This window comes from Schistocerca nitens, chromosome 6, assembly GCF_023898315.1.
Source record: "Schistocerca nitens isolate TAMUIC-IGC-003100 chromosome 6, iqSchNite1.1, whole genome shotgun sequence".
Taxonomy (NCBI): Eukaryota; Metazoa; Arthropoda; class Insecta; order Orthoptera; family Acrididae; genus Schistocerca; species Schistocerca nitens.
In genome coordinates, this window is record NC_064619.1 from 49,740,510 (window position 1) to 49,761,840 (window position 21,331).

At 45.3% G+C, this 21,331-nt stretch overlaps 1 protein-coding gene across 1 annotated transcript in view; it reads left to right on the top strand.

The window, feature by feature from the left end:
• The first annotated feature begins 2,320 nt into the window (after nucleotides 1-2,320).
• LOC126263226 (zinc finger protein 474-like) overlaps nucleotides 2,321-21,331 on the top strand; it is a 276,840-nt gene continuing 257,829 nt past the window's right edge. The window contains exons 1-2 of the mRNA XM_049960310.1: nucleotides 2,321-3,315; nucleotides 15,992-16,372. Coding sequence (XP_049816267.1) covers nucleotides 2,518-3,315; nucleotides 15,992-16,372 — 1,179 coding nt within the window. The 5' untranslated portion in view covers nucleotides 2,321-2,517. The remainder of the gene's footprint in view (nucleotides 3,316-15,991; nucleotides 16,373-21,331) is intronic.

The following is a 21,331-nucleotide window of genomic DNA, read 5'->3' on the forward strand; positions in this document are numbered from 1 at the left end:
TTACCACAAATTTCCAATTTTTCCCTGTCCATGCTATCCTCCCAAATCACTTGACGGTCCCTGTCTATAGTTGGTAAGTTGAAATCATCACCTAATGCTATAACGTAACATGGAAATTTACGCAAAATATTCTCCAAGTTTCCCCCCAGATGTTCCGTTACTACTGCTCCTGAGGCAGGGGGTCTATAACAGTATCCGATGATCATGCTTGATCCGCCTTTAAAATTCATCTTGGGATAAATTATACCACATTCCGTATCTGTACTAAAACCGCCTTTAAAATTCATCTTAGGATAAATTATACCACATTCCGCATGTGTACTAACCTTAAAGGATATTATCGTATTATTATAAACACGCCTCCACTAACGGTGATCAACCTATCTTTGCGATATACATTCCAAACGGAATTTAGAATTTCATTGCCATTAATGTCTTGTTTCAGCCAGTTTTCTGTTGATTGTACTTTGTCAGCGTTATTGCCGTTCATGGCATCATGGTAAGTACCCCATGCCTTGCACTTCACAGTGCTTTGGATACTATTTATGTAAACGTGTATGACCACTCATTGCAAATGTCTTCGTTCTCCAAAGAGTCAAGCAGTATATTGCTCCCTGCTACGTATATCTCGCGAGAGACCATGAGGATAAAATCAGAGAGATTAGAGCTCACACAGAGCCATACCGACAATCTTTCTTTCCACGAACAATACGAGACTGGAATAGAAGGGAGAACCGATAGAGGTACTCAAAGTACCCTCCGCCACACACCGTCAGGTGGCTGGCAGAGTGTGGATGTAGATATAGATGTAGATCAAGAATGTATTCTTGAGCTTCATTTGCTCGTGCAACCTTTTAGAAAACGGTCATGGACAACAAGAAGGAAGTCCTCCCTCGTCAATCATTGTGACACAGGAACTGTATTTGGGAAATCAAGTTACGGTGCAATATGTGTTGGGAGACAATGTCTGATGATCATCCGGATGCTTGTTGATTCTGGTAAACTGTAAACAGCATTACAGCGAGGTATTTGATTTCGTTCGTGTCACTGGTCGTGGAAGGAGAATCGAATTGACTATCCTCGCTTTTTGGATGTACCACCTTACAAGCAGTTATTACAGAATACATACATAACGCATTTCTGATAGACGCCCTGTATAAGCGTGAAATACACACATCATCAATAACTTTCCGAATTCCTTCGTTAGCAGTCAAGATGTCGATGTTCACAAGTGGCTAGAGATTGTGGGGGTGAAAAACGTATTGTTTCGCTGGTATCTCGACAGTTTATTACTAATTTACATGGGTAATAAACGTGGCTAAGAATACTGATACTATCACTCTTTGGAAATGATCGTATCAGATTAATAACTTGTCATAATGAAGATTAGTACACTCATAATAAATGAAACAGCCATTATTAAGCGTTGCCGCAATGGCTCATAGGGTTCATTGATCGTCGACCATTGTCAGAATTTGTGTTGTGAACTAGTCAGAAGCAGGCCAAAACAAGCTAACTGTATGGTTGAGAAACTAGAACCATGCGTAAATCATATTTTTATTTTCGTGTTGGTCAAAGATAATGGTTTGTCGCTCACGCATTCAATAAATTTAATGATATCGTGCATCTTGTATTTTCACTGCTCGTAGTTTTTTCTCTATGTGGAAAAGGGATATGGACAAAAACAACGGATTTCCGTAAACAAGACCAAAAAAATACTTACAGTATGTTCGATTTTGTTGACAGAAGTTCGATGTCATCAGTTGTTTTTCGTTTCCTTTGAGCAGTACGCTCGTAATATCGCTGCCGATATGCAGCTATCATCTTTGCCCCCCGTTATTGCATTTTTTTCGGACTGTAAGTTAAATTCTCAGTGTGTTGTCATTTGTTTCAAGTATACACAAAAAATAATTCGAATGATACTAGTTCTTCGCATTGAAAATCGAGTTCAGATGGAGCCTACAATACGAGATTATAATGTGGCACGTTCTCGTGTTTTTTGATAGAGCGACGTACGCGTCGCGGAGTGTTTTAACGGAGACAAATCGGGAAAGTGTATTTGTAGAGGGCGCGTGACAAATGAACTGGCCTCATTAAATATACACCTGTTAACTCCGCTTTTAAACTAATATGCACGGAGGAGCGTGTTTATTTTAGACAGGCTACAGGAAGCCGGTGAAGCCTTGACCTTTGGCGCATCGCAACAAAGGCTGCAGCGGTTTTTCGCTGCGCTGTTCTCGCCCGCCGGCGCCCCGTAGCACCACCCCGGTCTGCGGTGACGTCACCGCCTTCCCCCACAAACCGGTAGCTGCGCGCCAACTGCGGCGCACACGTCCCACCGGCAGTCGGTACACGACTGCCGCGCCGCACGCACGCGAGTGAACGTGTGTGCCAGCGGCGAGCTCAGGCGAACGAAAGACGACGGAAGACATTTCCGGGAAAACGAACGAACCGGGTCCACGGAGGAAGGAATTGCTAGGGCGCTCGCCGGAGCAGGAGGTTAAAGAAGCGGACCGGATGAAGTGGGAACTGAAAGACAGGCACTCCAAGTCTCCGCGCGCTTACCAGATCGTAAGCGAGAGGCCGCAGATCGCGACCCAGCGCCCGAGCGACGGGGTCGTGTCTCCCATAGCGAATAACTACTCGACCGCGGACGTGGCATGCATAGACCAGATGCACGCGGGAGGCAAAGGCGGCGGCCACGGACCCCCGCCGCCGTCGTGGCCCAAGCTGAAGAGCCAGAATCAGCAGAAGAGGCCGACCACGCTGAAGCTGGACGTGGGGGCGGCGCAGCGGGCGCCGCCGGAGCGACTGCCCAGCCCGCGGCCGCAGACGGCCACCCTGGACAGACCGCGCATCCTCGACATCGCGCTGCTGGGTAAGATCGACATGACGCTGACGCGTAAGGCGCTGCTCTCCATCTCCAGCCTGTGCGCGGGCGCGCCGGCCGACGCGGCCAAGCGGAACGGCGCGTCGCCCGGAGACGGCCGCGGCGGCAAGTCGCGCAGGTTCGCGGGGGCAGCGGCGGCGGCGGGGGTGGCGCGCCGGGGGCGGCAGCAGCCAGCTGCGGGCCGCTCCGCGCACACCGACGAAGACGATGGCACCAGCAGCGGCACCGCGCCGCCCACGCCGCGCCGCCAGCCGGCCAAGAAGCAGCAGCTGAAGGTGCCTGCGGCTCGCAGGCGGCCCGCTCCCGCGGGGGAGGCGGAGGAGGCGCGGGCGGGGGCGGGGGCGGTGCCGCAGCCCTGCACCACGTGCGGCCGCCACGAGCAGCCCGAGCGCCTCCACAGCCACCCGCCTGCCAGGCACCAACAGGTATCCTCACCGAGCTAAATCGTACTTTGCCTTCGTCGGTTTTATGACTGTTTCCTTTTCACGTAGTGTAGTATATAGACTGTAGAAAGTAGTCGGGATGAAACTGGAGTTGGTATACTAGCCGTCAGCTTTGCTCAGTGTTGCAGTTAATTTGCGTCGAACGATTTACACAACAATACGACTGTAACGTCGTGTCCTTGGCCATATTTTGAAACAAATAAGACAGCTTGGTGATTTCCAAGAAACGGTACACATCGAAATCGCTCCTCACTACGAGCGGTAAGTGTCGAACGCTCGACCATCGAGATGTTGACAAGAGAGACGACAAAATACGAACGTCGAAGTCATTAAAAAAGAAAGACTAACAGCTGTTTTTTCACTCACTGCAATTTATTAAAGGAATGGATAATACCACTTACATCTCTGATCAGGTATATCACTGTCGTGCACAACACTGTGTCTGGTGTAGCCACCATTTCTTTTACCCCATATCCGGGAAGCACTTTTGACACGTCTTTTCGGAAAATTGGGAGAGTCTCACTGGAGAGAGATTTACCAGACGGTCGTAAGTTCTGAAAATATAAAAACTGAAATATTTACCCTCACGTGACGTTGCGTTGTCACACCAGAAAACAATATCCATAATTCCCGCTTCGAGAGCCGAGCATTCGATATACACCGCTCGCAATGAGGCCGCGACTTCGATGTGCACCGTTTCTTGCAAATTACCAGTAAGATATACATTTATCAAACACATTTATCGTAAATACTACTGAAGTGGAGACTGTAATAATAATTAGGACTATATCCCTGTAAATCGGAACTTTTATCATGAAAAAGTACCGTAACTATTTACCCGGCCGGCCAGAGTGGCCGAGCTGTGCTAGGCGCTACAGTCCGGAAGAGCGTGACCGCTACTGTCGCAGGTTCGAATCCTGCCTCGGGCATGGATGTGTGTGATGTCCTTAGGTTAGTTAGGTTTAAGTAGTTCTAAGTCTAGGGGACTGATTACCTCAGATGTTAAGTCCCATAGTGCTTGGAGCCCTCTGGTTCCCATTCCAGGATCATTTTCTCTATCACACTTCTTCCATTCTTCGTACCTGCCTGTACCATTGTAACTTCCTTACATCCACCACGTCATATATTCTTTCTCTTACTTCCATTCTCTTTCTTATTTCTTCGTTTCTTATTTTCTCTTTTCGAGAAATTCTTGCTGATTTTCTCAAGAAATCTCTGCAGTTTTTTTTTTTTTTTTGAGTGTTAAGATTAGTAGTCCATGCCTCCACTTCTTACATAACTAAACTCTCTTGTATCGATTGGTGTACGATTCTTTTGGTTCGGTTTATTACATTTCTGCTCCATAAGATTGAGTTGAGCATCCCAATGACCTTCTTTCCATGTTTTTTTTTTTATTAATTTCTACCTCTGATTTTTCCTCCATCTCCTAAAGGGCCCCAAATAACAGAAAGTGTTGCCTTAATTCTTTCCCTCTAAGTATACGTCATCTTCCTCATTAGTGAGGTTTTCTGTTTTCTGATAATTAATCTTCAATCCCCAGTTTCACTATTCCATTGCTAACTGATTACATATATAATTTGCATCCTCCTTGCCTTGTGCTATAACTACTTCATCATCAGCAAATAGTAGGTGATGTAAATAAACTCCATCATTAATTTCTAGCCGCATCCCATTGCATTTACAAGACCATATCTTAAGACTTATGTCTATACAGATTTCAAATAACATTGGTAACATTGGACAGCTTTGCAAAAGACCCTAGCCTGTTCTAAATTTCTGTGAAAGTGTATTACCATTTCTCTCTTGACATATGTTATCTTTATGTACTTTTTGCATTATTTTAATTAAAGGACCCTTTATGTTCGCCATATGTAATGCTCTCCAAAGTACTTTTCTCGGACAGTATCACATGCTTTTTCTAAATCCATCAATTTAATCGTATGTTTTCTGATTTTCCTCTATGTTCCTGTAGTAATGTGAAAATATGATTTACGCAATATCTACCAGCTGTGAAGCCGCATTGTTCTTCCTGGGTTTTAAAATTTATTAAGAGCTTATATATAATTATTTTACCAAGAAGTTCTCATTAATGTGCTTATATCACAAATTCCTCGATAGTTGGAGCAGCTTTTGCGATGTCCTATGTTACATATGGTATTAATATATCCCAGCTTCATTTCCTTGAGTACTTAATCTCCATGTCACATTTTATTGAATAACCATGTTAGTTTCACAATTTTGTCACTACCATATTTTAAGGACTCCAGATTGGTACTGCCTCGAGACTTACCATTCTTCCCTGTTCTTAATAACTTACTCACCTCACTTTCTAAAATTTGGATCTCCTTTCATTCCTTCTCCTTTGCTTCCACTGTTCCTTCCTGCAGATATTCTCCTCTGTCCTCACTTAATAATTTCCGGGAATATTCTTCCCATTCCTTTGGTGTTATCAGCTGAAGATTGGTTTTGGCTTTCATCTCTTCTCGAATCCCGTTTAATACTGATCATTCTTCTTTCGCTCTCCCAAATCCTAGTTTGCTATTGACATTGTCACATTATCCTTTCGCACTCTTCATTCTTTACGATCCTTATTTTGTTCATCACTTCATTCTTCTTTCTCTTGTAGATTGTTTGTTGCTTCCGATATATCATTCAACCATTGGTTGAATGCGTTCCTCTTTTCTTTAATTCCACCGGTATTTCCTCCGACCACCATTATACTGTACAGCTGTGGCTGTATCCCCTTATGCCCAGCACCTCTGTTGCTATATTTATAACATTGGTTTTTATGTATTCATATATATCCTCTGTACTTCCTTCAAATGATTCTTCCAATGTCCTTTCCATTCTGGCAGCAAAGAATGTTCGTGTGCTTTCATTTTGATACTGAGATGCAGATTTTGAGCTTTCTCAGCACAGTTCGTTTTAGTGTTGTTAGTATCATTCTTTGCATTCTTCCATGGCCAAACACTCTTCGTTTTTGCTAGGTAATGGTCCGCACTGCGCTCCTCTATAACATCTAACATCTGCTGCCTTGAAACTACTTGTCTGTCTAATGGTAATATAATCTATTACAGAACGAATTTCTCTAATCTTATGAATATCCTTGTGTATAAAAAATGTGTTGGTAATTTTCAGATCAAACTGTTCACAAATTTCAGTCAATCGTTCTCCATTGTCATTATATTCTGTCTCTCCATGTTTTCCCACTATTGTACATGATTCTCTGATTCCTACTCCTCCGTTCATATCCCCATGATAATCAGTTTCTTCCTCCTCGGGATTTTTACTGTAGTCTCCCTGAGGGTTGTCCAGAAAGTATCTTCCTCCTGGTCTCTTGTAGCATTCGTGGGTACATACACACCAATAATTACAACTTCCCTGGCAAATAGAGTAATTTCCACCACAAAATACGTTAAATAATAAATTCCCAATTTTTGATTCTCTTTTTCCATACTTTCTTTATCATACTGGAGACTCCTGATTTGGCTCCTACCGCTTGACTTCAAATACGTACATACACACATTAAAAGAAGTTTTGCATTACCTCGGTTCCAAGAGATCCGGAACTTGTACAGAAAATTGGAATAGAGATCAACATTAACATCATTTCCGCCCTTTATATTGCTCATGAAAACCACACATTGTATATTGTACCACCATACAGCGAGACCTTCACAGGTGGTGGCCCGATTGCTGTACACACCGGTGCCTCTAATACCCAGTAGCACGTCCTCTTGCATTGATGCATGCCTGTATTCGTCGTGGCATACTATCCACAAGTTCATCAAGGCACTATTGGTCCAGATTGCCCCACTCATCAACGGCGATTGGACGTAGATCCCACAGTGTGATTGGTGGGTCACTTCGTCCATAAACAGCCATTTTCAGTCTATCTCAGGCATGTTCAATAGGGTTCATGTCTGGAGAACATGCTGGCCACTCTAGTCGAGCGATGTCGTTATCCTGAAGGAAGTCATTCACGAGATGTGCACGATGGGGGCGAATGCCTCGCCAATATGCTACCGATATGGTTGCACTATCGGTCGGAGGATGGCATTCACATATCGTACAGCCGTTATGGCGCCTTCCATGACCACCAGCGGCGTACGTCGGCCCCACATAATGCCACCCCAAACCAGCAGGGAACATCCACCTCGTTGCACTCGCTAGACAGTGTGTCCAAGGCGTTCATCCTGACAGGGTTGCCTCCAAACACGTCTCCGGCGTTTCCTGGTTGAAGGCATATGCGACACTCATCGGTGAAGAGAACGTGATGCCAATCCTCAGCGGTCCATTCGGCATGTTGTTGGGCCCATCTGTACCACGCTGCATGGTGTCTTGGTTCCAAAGATGGACCTCGTCGTGGACGTCGCGAGTGAAGTTCCGCATCATGCAGCCTATAGCGCACAGTTTGAGTCGTAACATGAAGTCCCGTGGCTGCACGAAAAGCATTATTCAACATGGTGGCGTTGCTGTCAGGGTTCCTCCGAGACATAATCCGTAGGCAGCGGTCAGCCACTGCAGTAGTAACCCTCGGGCAGCTTGAGCGAGGCATGTCATCGACAGTTTCTGTCTCTCTATATCTCCACCATGTTCAAACATCACTTCGGTTCACTCCGAGACGCCTGGACACTTCCCTTGTTGAGAGCCCTTCCTGCCAGAAAGTAACAATGCGGACGCGATCGTACCGCGGTATTGGTTAAGGGAAATTTGCGTAACTGAGGTTGTATGGGGGGCATCTGATGAACGCCATCGATGCTAATGAACAAGTGCCAAACGCTAGTGGGTGTGGAGTATTTATGTCGCCGAGGAGAGGCTCTGCTGTATGACGTCATTCGTAATGACCGAATTGATTTTGCTCTTCCCGAGTTGTCAGCGGTTCTCAGTTCCGCTGCATTTGCTTACAGAATTTGTACAGGGTCTTTAGTGCTTATTGTTAGTCAGTCTCGCTAGTCGTTGTTGCGCCCTGCCTAGTGTCTCTTGTGTAGTTCTACGGAAGTAACGAAGGCAGTTCTGTCTGCGCTGTTCCAACCATTTTCCGCTGAGTTCCTCCCAGTCTCTGTTAAGAGCGGCGAGGTGCTATTCTGCCTGATCCAATAACGGTGTTGAAATGTTTAGGCTCCCCGGCTGGCGGTTGGCGACACTTCCGGTAACGCTAATTGTTTTGAAGATAGAAAAATTTTTATTCTCCCATTGTTTTACTAATTTTGTCGCGTAACGCTTCTGTCCACGGCTAGGGAACCTAAGGCCACATGCTCGCGTACATTCATTCATCCTTTGTGTAGCTCTTCCTTAACTTTTGGAGAGCAGCGTAGTATCCATTTCTTTTACTGACACAGTATTCTACAAAGACAGACACACAGAGGTGGTGAAACAGAGATAAACTGAATCAAGTCTGAAAAACGTGAACGTTCCATACAGTAATAAGCTAACGTAAGTTCCGAGGTAAAGTCGCTCGCTGTCGAAACAGGTCACTCACTCTACTGGCCCGCTGAAGGTTTCGCCAGAGCCGCGCGTAGGCCAACGCCTTCTGCGGAAGGCGCCCTGTGTTGGTGGCATACGTGTTACGAACCACACCGTGGCCGAAACAGTGTACCACCAGGAGCCAGAGAAACGGTAACCTCAAAATCATCGGCAGACGAACAGAAGAAGCATTTTTTGATGTTATATACGTTTAGACTTACTACAGTCAAAACATGAGCAGTCAATAGTAGGGACTGATCTATCCTGGCGTCCGCTATTTATGCAGGAATTTAGGTCATGCGTTTCCTTCGTGTGACTTCTTCCAGCAACAATTGCAATGTGCCACACCGAGTTAGCATCACTGCCAGTACCACATATCACATCTCTGGGAGATCTGTGATTTTGTCTTAAAAGTCAGACCATATATATAGACCACGACATCTTGGTAGATGATTGTTGCAGTGTCTGTATGTTCATGGGTTGCATTTTTTCATATGACTTGTCAAGCCAATGGCAGCACGGCATCTCTTGCCGCAATTGTCACAAGTGTATCTGGCTGCTGAGGCAGGAGCAGTGGTAGCATTGCGAAGCTTTTTCTGTCTTAATCTGTCTAACAAGCCTTCATCATGCTTCGACATTCCAGATGATATATCATCACGCCACTCTGGTCTCATGGTAGCCCGTGCCTCCCATCTGTTTGTGTCGATTCTAAAGCTCTCCATATCTTGTTTACAGGAGTCCTTGAACCTCAATACAGGACGTCATACAGGTCTTTTGGCTATATAGATCTCTCCAAGCATCACATGTCGTAATCTGTCAGGATCCATACGGTGGACGTGTCCCAGCCAGCGGACTCTGTTTCAAGATAGCTGAAGTACTCTTGCAGTTAGTTTTAGATAGCACTGCTTCGTTGGTCACTCGGTCCTTCCACGTTACTCCGAGCATGGGTCTCAGGCACCGCATGTGGAAAGCATTAAGGCGACGTTCTTGTTTGGCATAGGTAGTCCATGTTTCCGATGTATACAAAAGGATGCTAAGGACGCAAGTTTGATATACATGAATTTTGGTGGTCAAAGAGAGTTTGTTGTTTTCCCAAACACTTGTAGAGAGTTTGCCAAAAGTTGTTGCAGCTCTTCCAATGCGAGCTTCAATTTCCTTGTCAACAGACATGTTTGATTCTATAGTAGATCCAAGATAGCAGAAGTTATCTACGACTTGCAGAGTAGTGCCATCTAGTGTGATATTCGGCTTTGTGTTAGCACCCTGAACCATGATTACGATCTTACTGCCGTTTACACTCATCGAGAATAGGTGGCATGCGTGACTAAATCTTGATACTAGCTCTTGCAGCTCTTCCGCGGAGTTCGCAACAATTGCAGCAGCATCAGCATACAGGAGTTCACGAGCGACTATCTCGTAGCGCTTTGTCTTACTCTTCAGAAGGCTGACATTGAAAAGCCTTCCATCTTTCCTAGTATGCAGATGTACTCTAACATTGCAATTCTCGAAAGCCACTTGGAGCAGACCCGAGAGGAAAATTCCAAAAAGTGTAGGTGCCAACACATAGCCTTGTCTTACGCCACAGTTCATACTGAATGGTTTAGATGTACTGCCATCGAAGATTAAAGAGCCACGCATATTGTCGTGAAAAGATCTTATTAAAGACAGCAAAGTTGGGGGACATCCAATTTTTTCCAATATGCTGTAGAGTCCCTCCCTACTGACGGTGTCAAAGGCTTTGTTAAGGTCAACAAAAAAGCCACATATGATGGCACTTTGTGTTCACGGCACTTCTCTTGTAGTTGGCGCGAGGTGAATATCATGTCACTTGTGGATCTGCCAGTTCGAAATCCACACTGTGACTCGGGGTGGATCCGAGCAGCCAAGGTTTCCAGTCTCTTCAGGATTATCCTTGCACACGCCTTTCCAGCAATGCTCAAGAGAGATATTCCTCTATAGTTGTTACAATTACCTCTGTCTGTCAGACCAGGGTGCAATAGTTTTGGTGCTGTGCTTGTACATGTACTGTTTCTAAATGGATGCTGTTTCTAAAAACCTGCGATATGCGTGTAAACCTGCGATATGCGTGTTTGTTACCTACAAACAGCACGTAAACTATTTGTCTTCTTTTGTTTTACACTTCACGTGTATTCGGCTTACTCCTTGCATTTCTAAGTACCATTTGCTGTTTACATTACGAAACAGCAAGATCAATACGGATTGTCTGTCTTTGCATTTTCAGTTGATTAAACTGTACTCTTGAATGCGAGGGTTGAATGAAAAGTAGTGCCTCCACCTTCTACATCTACATCTACATCTACATCTATACTCCGCGAGCCACCTTACGGTGTGTGGCGGAGGGTACTTATTGTACCACTATCTGATCCCCCCTTCCCTGTTCCATTCACGAATTGTGCGTGGGAAGAACGACTGCTTGTAAGTCTCCGTATTTGCTCTAATTTCTCGGATCTTTTCGTTGTGATCATTACGCGAGATATATGTGGGCGGTAGTAATATGTTGCCCATCTCTTCCCGGAATGTGCTCTCTCGTAATTTCGATAATAAACCTCTCCGTATTGCGTAACGCCTTTCTTGAAGTGTCCGCCACTGGAGCTTGTTCAGCATCTCCGTAACGCTCTCGCGCTGACTAAATGTCCCCATGACGAATCGCGCTGCTTTTCGCTGGATCATGTCTATCTCTTCTATTAATCCAACCTGGTTAATTGGGTTTGGATGGGAATATTTTAATAAATCAAACGCAGAAATAATCCTTAGAATGTGATCTTATAATTGCCAATATTCACTTTTCTACATAATCACCAGCCAATTGTATACATTTCTGCCAACGATGAACAAGTTTTCTGAAGCCGTCACGGAACCAGTCGACACACTGTTTCCGCAACCACAGTCTCACAATTCTCTCAACGTCTTTATCAGAAGCATAATGATGTCCCGCAGATCGTCTTTCATTATCGGGAACACATGGAAGTCAGACGGTGCTAAATCTGGACTGTATGGAGGATGCCGTACAGTGGTGAGATTCAGTCTCTGAAGTTCTACCGTCGGTTGGTTGGCTGGTTTGGGGAAGGAGACCAGACAGCGAGGTCATCGGTCTCATCGGATTAGGGAAGGACGGGGAAGGAAGTCGGCCGTGCCCTTTGAAAGGAACCATCCCGGCATTTGCCTGGAGCGATTTAGGGAAATCACGGAAAACCTAAATCAGGATGGCCGGACGCGGGATTGAACCGCCGTCCTCCCGAATGCGAGTCCAGTGTCTAACCACTGCGCCACCTCGCTCGGTAGTTCTACCGTGGTGGCACGTGGAGTGTGTGGTTTGGCATTGTCACGCTGCAAGAAAACATTTCCCCTTTCCTTTCGGACCCTTGTTAGCCGTCGTTTCAGAGTTCGCAGCCGTTGTGATGTAACGCTCTGAATTTATTGTTGTTCCATGATCAAGGAAATCAACATGGATAACACCATCTGCGTTGTTTTGTTTATCATACAGGTCAGTCGTTCACGCCCCAACATCTTTAAACTTACTAGCCCAACGACGCACAGTACTTTGTTCCGCTCGGGGTAGCCGCGCAGTTTGAAGCGCTTTGTCACGGTCCGCGCGGCTCCCCTCGTCGGAGGTTCGAGTCCTCCCTCGGGCATGGGTGTGTTGTTGTCCTTAGCGTAGGTTAGTTTAACTTAGATTAAGTAGTGCGTAAGCTTAGGGACCGATGACCTCAGTAGTTTGGTCCCATAAGACCTTACCATTAAAAAAATCTCCTTTGGGGTGACACCTTCTGATGTCAAGAATTCAGTGACTGCACATTGCTTAAATCGCATAACCGACCGTCTGCGCAGGATTCCATAATGTACACTGTAACAACACAGCCGTTCATTGCTAAGGCTTCCCGCCAACTGGAGCTGTAGAGAAGAGGCTACGGAACAAGCCAGTACCTGTCGCATACCAATGCTGCCAACTGTTGAAGAGCCACGAAGGTGGAGGCATTACTTTTGAGTCAGCCCTCGTACTACTAGTATTCCCTGTATTCTTGTGTAGTTCTCAGATTCTGGCATATTTTTATTTTTGTGAAAAGGGTATATTTTGGCTACTGCTAAATCTGCTGGAAACCACAGCTTTTCCCAAAATTTCCTTAGCACATATGTCAAATCGATCGTCAAGTTCTTACTATTCACTTTCAGAGCTCTACATTGATTGCATCTCATTGAGAGGCTTCACTGTTCTTCAAGATATTTGGAATTCCCTAAACTTCTTCTATAGTCAGTGACTTTGCATCTCCAGGGCCTTTCGCAGTTCATGTTACACACTTGTAGAGGCTGTAGAAGGCACTTAGCACATCAAGTTTCACATGGAACCCATGTCCGGAAACGACAGCCAACGAGGCTACAAAGCATCAGAATTATATCCGCCGGCGCCTGTAAGTGTATGTACACACGGGGTGACTCTGTGATGATGTTACAGACTTGCTAGGATGATGGAGAAGGATAAGTATATCAATTTGAGGTAGGGGTCCCTGTACCGGAAACGAACGAGTCCAAAGTTATAACCTAAAACCGTTCTGAGACCTCCGACAGTGGAATAGATGTATTGGTACTGTTGTTTCTAAGATTGCAGGGTGGGTAACATTCAGAGTCGGTAGTATGGACCACAACAAGAAAAAATGTACAGTGAACATGGACTGCTCATACCTCTTACAGTGGGCATTTTAGAGCCCGTGTTTACTAGGGATTTTTTTTTCCTTTGGCAGCCCAACAATCTTGGCAACAACAGTACAAATACATGTATTCTACAGTCAGAGGTGTCAGAACAATTTTCGCTTATAAATTTCAAAGTTACAGGCGCCGGTATATATATATATATATATATATATATATATATATATATATATATATATATATGCGCCTGTAACTTCGACGCTCTGTAACGTCGTAGGATAACATTTCCGGGCATGGGTTACTGTGTGAAACTTGATCTGCTTAGTGCCCTCTATAACCTCTAAAAGTGTGTAACATGAATTGGGAAACACCCTGTATATTTGATATTATCTGACCAAAATTGAATTTATGTTATTTCGTAGTTAACAACTTCAGAGCACTTGGTCAGGATTTGACTGTACTCTTTATCACAGCGTGCTACCTCCCTTTTATGTTGTAGAAGATGAGGATTGAGCAGTCTAGCAAACTTAACTGACCTGATTTTTTCTTCAGTAGTGACTCTTACGACAAGAGTATAACGCGCCTGAAGCAGAAGTACTACTTTTTTATTCTCGTCTTTCATTGGAGGATAAACTGAACGCTTCAACCAAAAAAATACTGAATGTAACTGAAGACGAAACAGAGTTCATTTTATTCGGACCATTCTGATGGAACATACTGGCTTTTTTTTTAATGTTGTCTTGTCACTTTCCCAAAATACGTTGAGGCAGATTTTAGCCTCTTACAGAGTGGCCGCGTCATCGATTATTTCTCCACCCACAATGATGTAGTCTCTTTTAAAACACATTTGTTCTTGTGTGTATCATGGACTTTACCAGCAGTTTCTCTGCGTTGTTTTTATTTGCTTTCGTTTTATTGTTTTGTATGACTTCCGTAGAAATATTGGAACACGTGAGGCAATACTGACCTTACGACTTATCTTAGAAGAAAGATTAAGGAAAGGCAAAGCTACGTTCCTAGCATTTGTAGACTTAGAGTAAGCTTTTGACAATGTTGACTGGAACACTCTCTTTCAAATTCTGAAGGTGTCAGGGGTAAAACACAGGGAGCGAAAGGCTATTTACAACTTGTACAGAAACCAGATGGCAGTTATAAGAGTCGAGGGGCATGACACGGGAGCAGTGGTTGGAAAGGGAGTAAGACAGGGTTGTAGCCTCTCCCCGATGTTATTCAATCTGTATATTGAGCAAGCAGTAAAGGAAACAAAAGAAAAATTCGGTGTAGGTATTAAAATCCATGGAGAAGAAATAAAAACTTTGAGGTTCGCCGATGACATTGTAATTCTGTCAGAGACAGCAAAGGACTTGGAAGATATGGACAGTATCTTGAAAGGAGGATATAAGATGAACATCAACAAAAGCAAAACGAGGATAGTGGAATGTAGTCAGATTAAGTCGGGTGATGCTGAGGGAATTAGTTTAGGAAATGAGACACTTAAAGTAGTAAAGGAGTTTTCCTATTTGAGGAGCAAAATAACTGACGATGGTCGAAGTAGAGAGGATATAAAATGTAGACTGGCAATGGCAAGGAAAGCGTTTCTGAAGAAGAGAAATTTGTTAACATCGAGTATAGATTTAAGTGTGAGTAAGTCGTTTCTGAAAGTATTTGTATGGAGTGTAGCCATGTATGGAAGTGATACATGGACGATAAATAGTTTGGACAAGAAGAGAATAGAAGCTTTCGAAATGTGGTGCTACAGAGGAATGCTGAAGATTAGATGGAGCCCGCATCTCGTGGTCGTGCGGTAGCGTTCTCGCTTCCCACGCCCGGGTTCCCGGTTTCGATTCCCGGCGGGGTCAGGGATTTTCTCTGCCTCGTGATGGCTGGGTGTTGTGTGATGTCCTTAGGTTAGTTAGGTTTAAGTAGTTCTAAGTTCTAGGGGACTGATGACCATAGCTGTTAAGTCCCATAGTGCTCAGAGCCATTTGAACCATTTGATTAGATGGGTGGATTACGTAGCTAATGAGGAGGTACTGAATAGAATCGCTGAGAAGAGGAGTTTGTGGCACAACTTGATTAGAAGAAGGGATCGGTTGGTAGGGCATATTCTGAGGCGTCGAGGGATCACCAATTTAGTATTTTGAGGGCAGCGTGGAGGGTAAAAATCGTAGAGGGAGACCAAGAGATGATTACACTAAACAGATTCAGAAGGATGTAGGTTGCAGTAGGTACTGGGAGATGAAGAAGCTTGCACAGGGTAGGGTAGCATGGAGAGCTGCATCAAACCAGTCTCAGGACTGAAGACCACAACAACAATATGACCTCTTTTAGGTCAGTACGCTGTTTTAAATGCGCTGTGTCAGTGTGCTGTGCTTGTTTGGCCTTAGAGCTCCTCGATCGATTTTAAAAATTAGTCATCTGTGTTTATCTGGTGTAAGGGCGCTGATGGTCCAGCAGCCCTGCTCTCTGAAGCTGCTGTCGCCTCTTGAGCCTCGTGGTAGACGCGTGTGTGTCTGTCGTTTCGCAGGCCCAGCAGCCGCAGCCGCAGGCCCAGGCGCCGCCGCAGCCGCCCAAGAGCTCTGTGCGGAAGCCGATGCCCATCAACTTCCGCAGCTCTGCCTCGACAGCCCAGCAGCAGCAGCAGCAGCAGCAGAGCTCCGCCGCCGCCCCCGCGCCTGACAAGTCCCCCGGCCCGCAGCCGGCCGCCTCCACCGCCACCGTCACCGTCGCACCAGCACCAGCCTCCTCTGCGTCCGCCCCCGTGGCCGCCCCCGCGGCAGCCACCGCAGCCGCAAACGCCCCCGCCGCCCCGAGGGCGCCGGGCCGCCCCCGCACAGTGGTGTGCTACCTGTGTGGACGCGAGTTCGGCACCAAGTCGTACCCACTGCACGAGCCACATTGCCTCCAGGTCAGAGCGCGCATCTCAGCCTACACTTTACGCGCACGGCGATACAAACTGGCTTGCTAGGTGTTCCGATGTAGTCGGGACTGCCCCGATTTTCCTGCTGAAATCCCGTCTCTCGATTATACAATATTTTGACCATGGCTGCAACGGTCACACAGCAGAAGCAATAAAGGACGGCCAATCAGTTGGGAAAAAAAAAGAAAAAAGGTGATTTTCATATAACCTTGACCACGGTTTAGACGGATCTAAACACGTCTTTTTCAGAAGGAAAGACCTTTGACTCATTCGAAAGAATAACATGTCAAATTACTGCAGGCAGCTAGCAACTCCCTCGCACTACGTGCGACTGCGAGATTCAAACCGACGGGAGTGGGAGGGAGCTGCTAACAGCTTGCATTTATTTGACATGTTGTTGTTTTGAACGAGCCAAAGGTCTGTTCTTCTGAAGAAAACGGGTTTAGATCCGTCGAAGCCGTGGTCAAGGTTTTATGAAAATCACTTTTTTTTTTTCATCTCTTTCGCTGTCCTTCATTCCTGCTCTCGTCTATACATTAGCAGGACACTTAAAAATCTCCAGTACACTAAAATGGGTAATAAACTACTGGCCATTAAAATTGCTACACCACGAAGATGACGTGCTACAGACGCGAAATTTAACCGACAGGAAGAAGATGTTGTGATATGCAAATGATTAGCTTTTCAGAGCATTCACACAAGGTTGGCGCCCGCGGCGACACCTACAACACGCTGACATGAGGAAAGTTTCCAACCGATTCCTCATACACAAACAGCAGTTGACCGGCGTTGCCTGGTGAAACGTTGTTGTGATGCCTCGTGTAAGGAGGACAAATGCGTACCATTACGTTTCGGACTTTGCTAAAGGTCGGATTGTAGCCTATCGCGATTGCGGATTATCGTATCGCGCCATTGCTGCTCGCGTTGATCGAGATCCAATGATTGTTAGCAGAATATGGAATCGGTGGGTTCAGGAAGGTAATACGGAACGCTGTGCTGGATCCCGACGGCCTCGTATCACTAGCAGTCGAGATGACAGGCATCTTATCCGCATGGCTGTAACGGATCGTGCGGCCACGTCTCGATCCCTGAGTCAACAGATGGGGACGTTTGCAAGACAACAACCATCTGCACGAACAGTTCGACGACGTTTGCAGCAGCGTGGACTATCAGCTCGGAGACAATGGCTGCGGTTACCCCTGACGCTGCATCACAGACAGGAGCGCCTGAGATGGTGTACTCAACGACGAACCTGGGTGCACGAATGGCAAAACGTTATTTTTTCGGACGAATCCAGGTTCTGTTTACAGCATCATGATTGTCGCATCCGTGTTTGGCGAAATCGCGGTGAACGCACATTGGAAGCATGTTTTCGTCATCGCCATACTGGCGTATCACCCGGCGTGATGGTATGGAGGGCCATTGGTTACAATTCTCGGTCACCTCTTGTTCGCATTGACGGCACTTTGAACAGTGGACGTTACATTTCAGATGTGTTACGACCCGTGGCTCTACCCTTCATTCGATCCCTGCGAAACACTCCATTTCAGCAGGATAATGCATGACCGCATGTTGCAGGTCCTGTACGGGCCTCTCTGGATACAGAAAATGTTCGACTGCTGCCCTGGTCAGCACAGTCTCCAGATCTCTTACCAATTGAAAACGTCTGGTCAATGGTGGCCGAGCAACTGGCTCGTCACAATACGCCAGTCACTACTCTTGATGAACTGTGTTGAAGCTGTATGGGCAGCTGTACCTGTACACGCCATCCAAGCTCTGTTTGATTCAATCCCCAGGAGTATCAAGGCCGTTATTACGGCCAGAGGTGGTTGCTATGGGTACCGATTTCTCAGGATCTATGCACCCAAATTGCGTGAAAATGTAATCACATGTCAGTTCTAGTAGTTCTAGTAGTCCAAGAATACCCGTTTATCATCTGCATTTCTTCTTGGTGCAGCAATTTTAATGGCCAGCAGTACACAATATTTTGAACATGGCTGCACTACAGCAACGGTCCACAGCAGCAGGAATAAAGGACGGCCATCCAGTTGGAAAGAAAGGAAAGAAAAGGTGGTTTTTATATAGCCCTGGCCACGGTTTCGACGGATCTAAACACGTCATTTTCAGAAGGAAAGACCTTTGGCTCATTCGAAACAATAACATATGAAATTCGTGCAGGCAGCTAGCAACTCTCTCGCACTACGTGCGACTGCGAGATTCAAAACGACGGGAGGGGGAGGGAGTTGCCAGCAGCTTGCAGTTATTTGACATGTTATTGATTTGAACGAGCCAAAGGTCTGTTCTTCTGAAGAAGACGGGTTTAGATCCGTCGAAACCATGGTCAAGGTTTTATGAAAACCAATATTTTTTTGCATCTGGTTGGCCGTCCTTTATTCCTGGTCTCGTTTATACATTATCGGGACACTTAAAAATCTCCAGTACACTAAAATGGTTAATATCTCACATATTAGGGCTAGTCAAATTAAAATGAGACAGATGGGAAAAAATAAGTAAACTGTTTTATTATCTCAAAAGTAACCGCCATAACTGTTAATACAACTAATCCACTGCGAAACAGACGGGGTGAAGAGACTTCTCGATCGCGAAATGCGGATTCTCAGTCCCCCACATGCGCCAGTTTTGCTTATTGACCAACCTATCCAAATGAAAGTGGGCTTCATCGCTCAGCCAAACCGTATTAATTCCCATCATTCGCCGCGGCCAACAGTGCAGTTTGAACGTCCCAACGCAAACCGTTCAGAAGTTATGACGATTTTATTTCATGTAGTTCAATAATTGTCACCCTGTATGTTGATTTCATTCGTGAAAGTACCCCTATTCTTTTCACGTGTGCGAACTACACGCTGTGTGTCTTTTCGAGACTGAGTCAGATTTTTGTGGTGTCTCCCAGAAAATTTCTTTGATACTTCTTGATATATAGTTCTCTCATTTTATTATTATTTATTTGTCTGGCTGTAACAACTGCCGAACAAATTGACAAAAACAGTACAAGGGGAAAGAGAAAGAATGCCACAGGAGAGTTTAGGCTTTCTCGGCGAATCTGGATGAGTCGGGTAGTCGGCTTGTCAGCCGAGTCAAGGAAACGTTTCAACAAGTTTCCTAGTTGTCATCTGAAGATGACCAATGGGAACCTTGTTGGATCGTTGCCGCAGAACGACGGAACGGAAGGTGAGATATGTTGGTGAGATAGTTCAATGCGTGCAGGACAGGCTATTCAAGGGAATGGTATATCGACAATGGGGGAGAAATATTGCTGGTGATGAGAATTGCAATGTGCAGAAGAGATGTGACATTGGCGCAACGTAGGAAGAAAAGGAACACTGTACCAAAACAGGCGAAAGACGTATGAGTCTAAATGGTAGTAATACTAGTTAAAAATAATTTTGAATGGCCCAGAGAAATTCTCTTTGATATAAACACCACACTTCTGATAAAAAGTGAAATGTCGGCATGCGTTTAAACGGCGACGTAATCGTGCTCATAAAATGGTTCAAAATGGTTCAAATGGCTCTGAGCACTATGGGACTCAACTGCTGTGGTCATCAGTCCCCTAGAACTTAGAACTACTTAAACCTAACTAACCTAAGGACATCACACACATCCATGCCCGAGGCAGGATTCGAACCTGCGACCGCAGCAGTCGCACGGTTCCGGACTGCGCGCCTAGAACCGCGAGACCACCGCGGCCGGCCTCATAAAATGTATTCGACAACAAACGTCATATAAAATGCTGCCCAACAGGAAGTACTCACTTGTAATTCCTACTACCAATCGTTTCTTGCGATTGACGACAGATGAAGAGTTTAAGTGAAACAAAGCGTTTCTCCGGTTGACTTGGATTTTAATTCAACTTTGTCGATTGCTCTTTAACGGACGCTTCTGCAGTGGTACTTGTTAAGATTTGACAACGACACTACTGGGAACGTAAATTTACACACAGACTTTCAGTATTCGCTACGTCTTTTTTTCCACGAAGGCTAATAGTCTATTACAATTTAAGCATAGACAAAGCTTTGTGTAAATGTATTAGTTACAGGAATAAAACGGCTCAAACGTTGCACCATTGTCTGAATACTGAAAACATTAATCGTAAAGCGTGGTACATTTAATTTACAGTGGCGTACTTGTAAAGATCCTCGCTTAGGGTTTCGTGTGCCTACATACCGTATAAATTATAGTGACTCGGTTTCGAGTTGATTAAAAAGAAGAAATCCGAAGAACAGAAAGTTCTGGAAAGTAACATTGCATTTAGTGCGCCCTTGGGTTTGCCGACGAAGTGGCCTCGTCAGGTATCTGTAGGTCGTAAATATCTGCTGGTGGAAAGTATACTGGTATTAGCATAATGACTGGCGCTGCACTCATCGTATAAAAAACTTTTTACCCTGTTTTGAATATTATGCGCCCTTAGCCCCGTGTGCATTTATCATTTTCGGCGGTGCCATGAACACAACGATCCATTGTCCTGGTGTCTCTTTCGACACTTCGTGACGTGATGGCGGCTACACCTGAGCAGTACGGCATCCTGTTTGCTGGAATACTGAGTATGCAGATAAACTGAACAGCCAAGGCGATTGTGAAACAATGCAGTGGCGAATTTGGGTGTCAGTAGGTAGATTCCCCCGATAGCATCAAAACACTAAAATCTTATAATGTAATTTGGAAGAGAGCAAAGAAACACACCTGTACATTCCCTTCTTCGGCATTGGTATCACCTGCCACAGAAACTAACGACTGGGATGCGCAGTTAACTTCCCTTGCATCATAATCCAAAGCTTAGTATTTTCATCAGCAGGTTTTGTCTTATTGGATACCGTACATCCTTGCCATTCTGTAACCTGAGAATTGATGCACTCATTGTGAAGTCGACTTTACATTATTTCCGTAGACGAAACTCACTTGACGCATAAAAACCAAGTACGTGTTCCA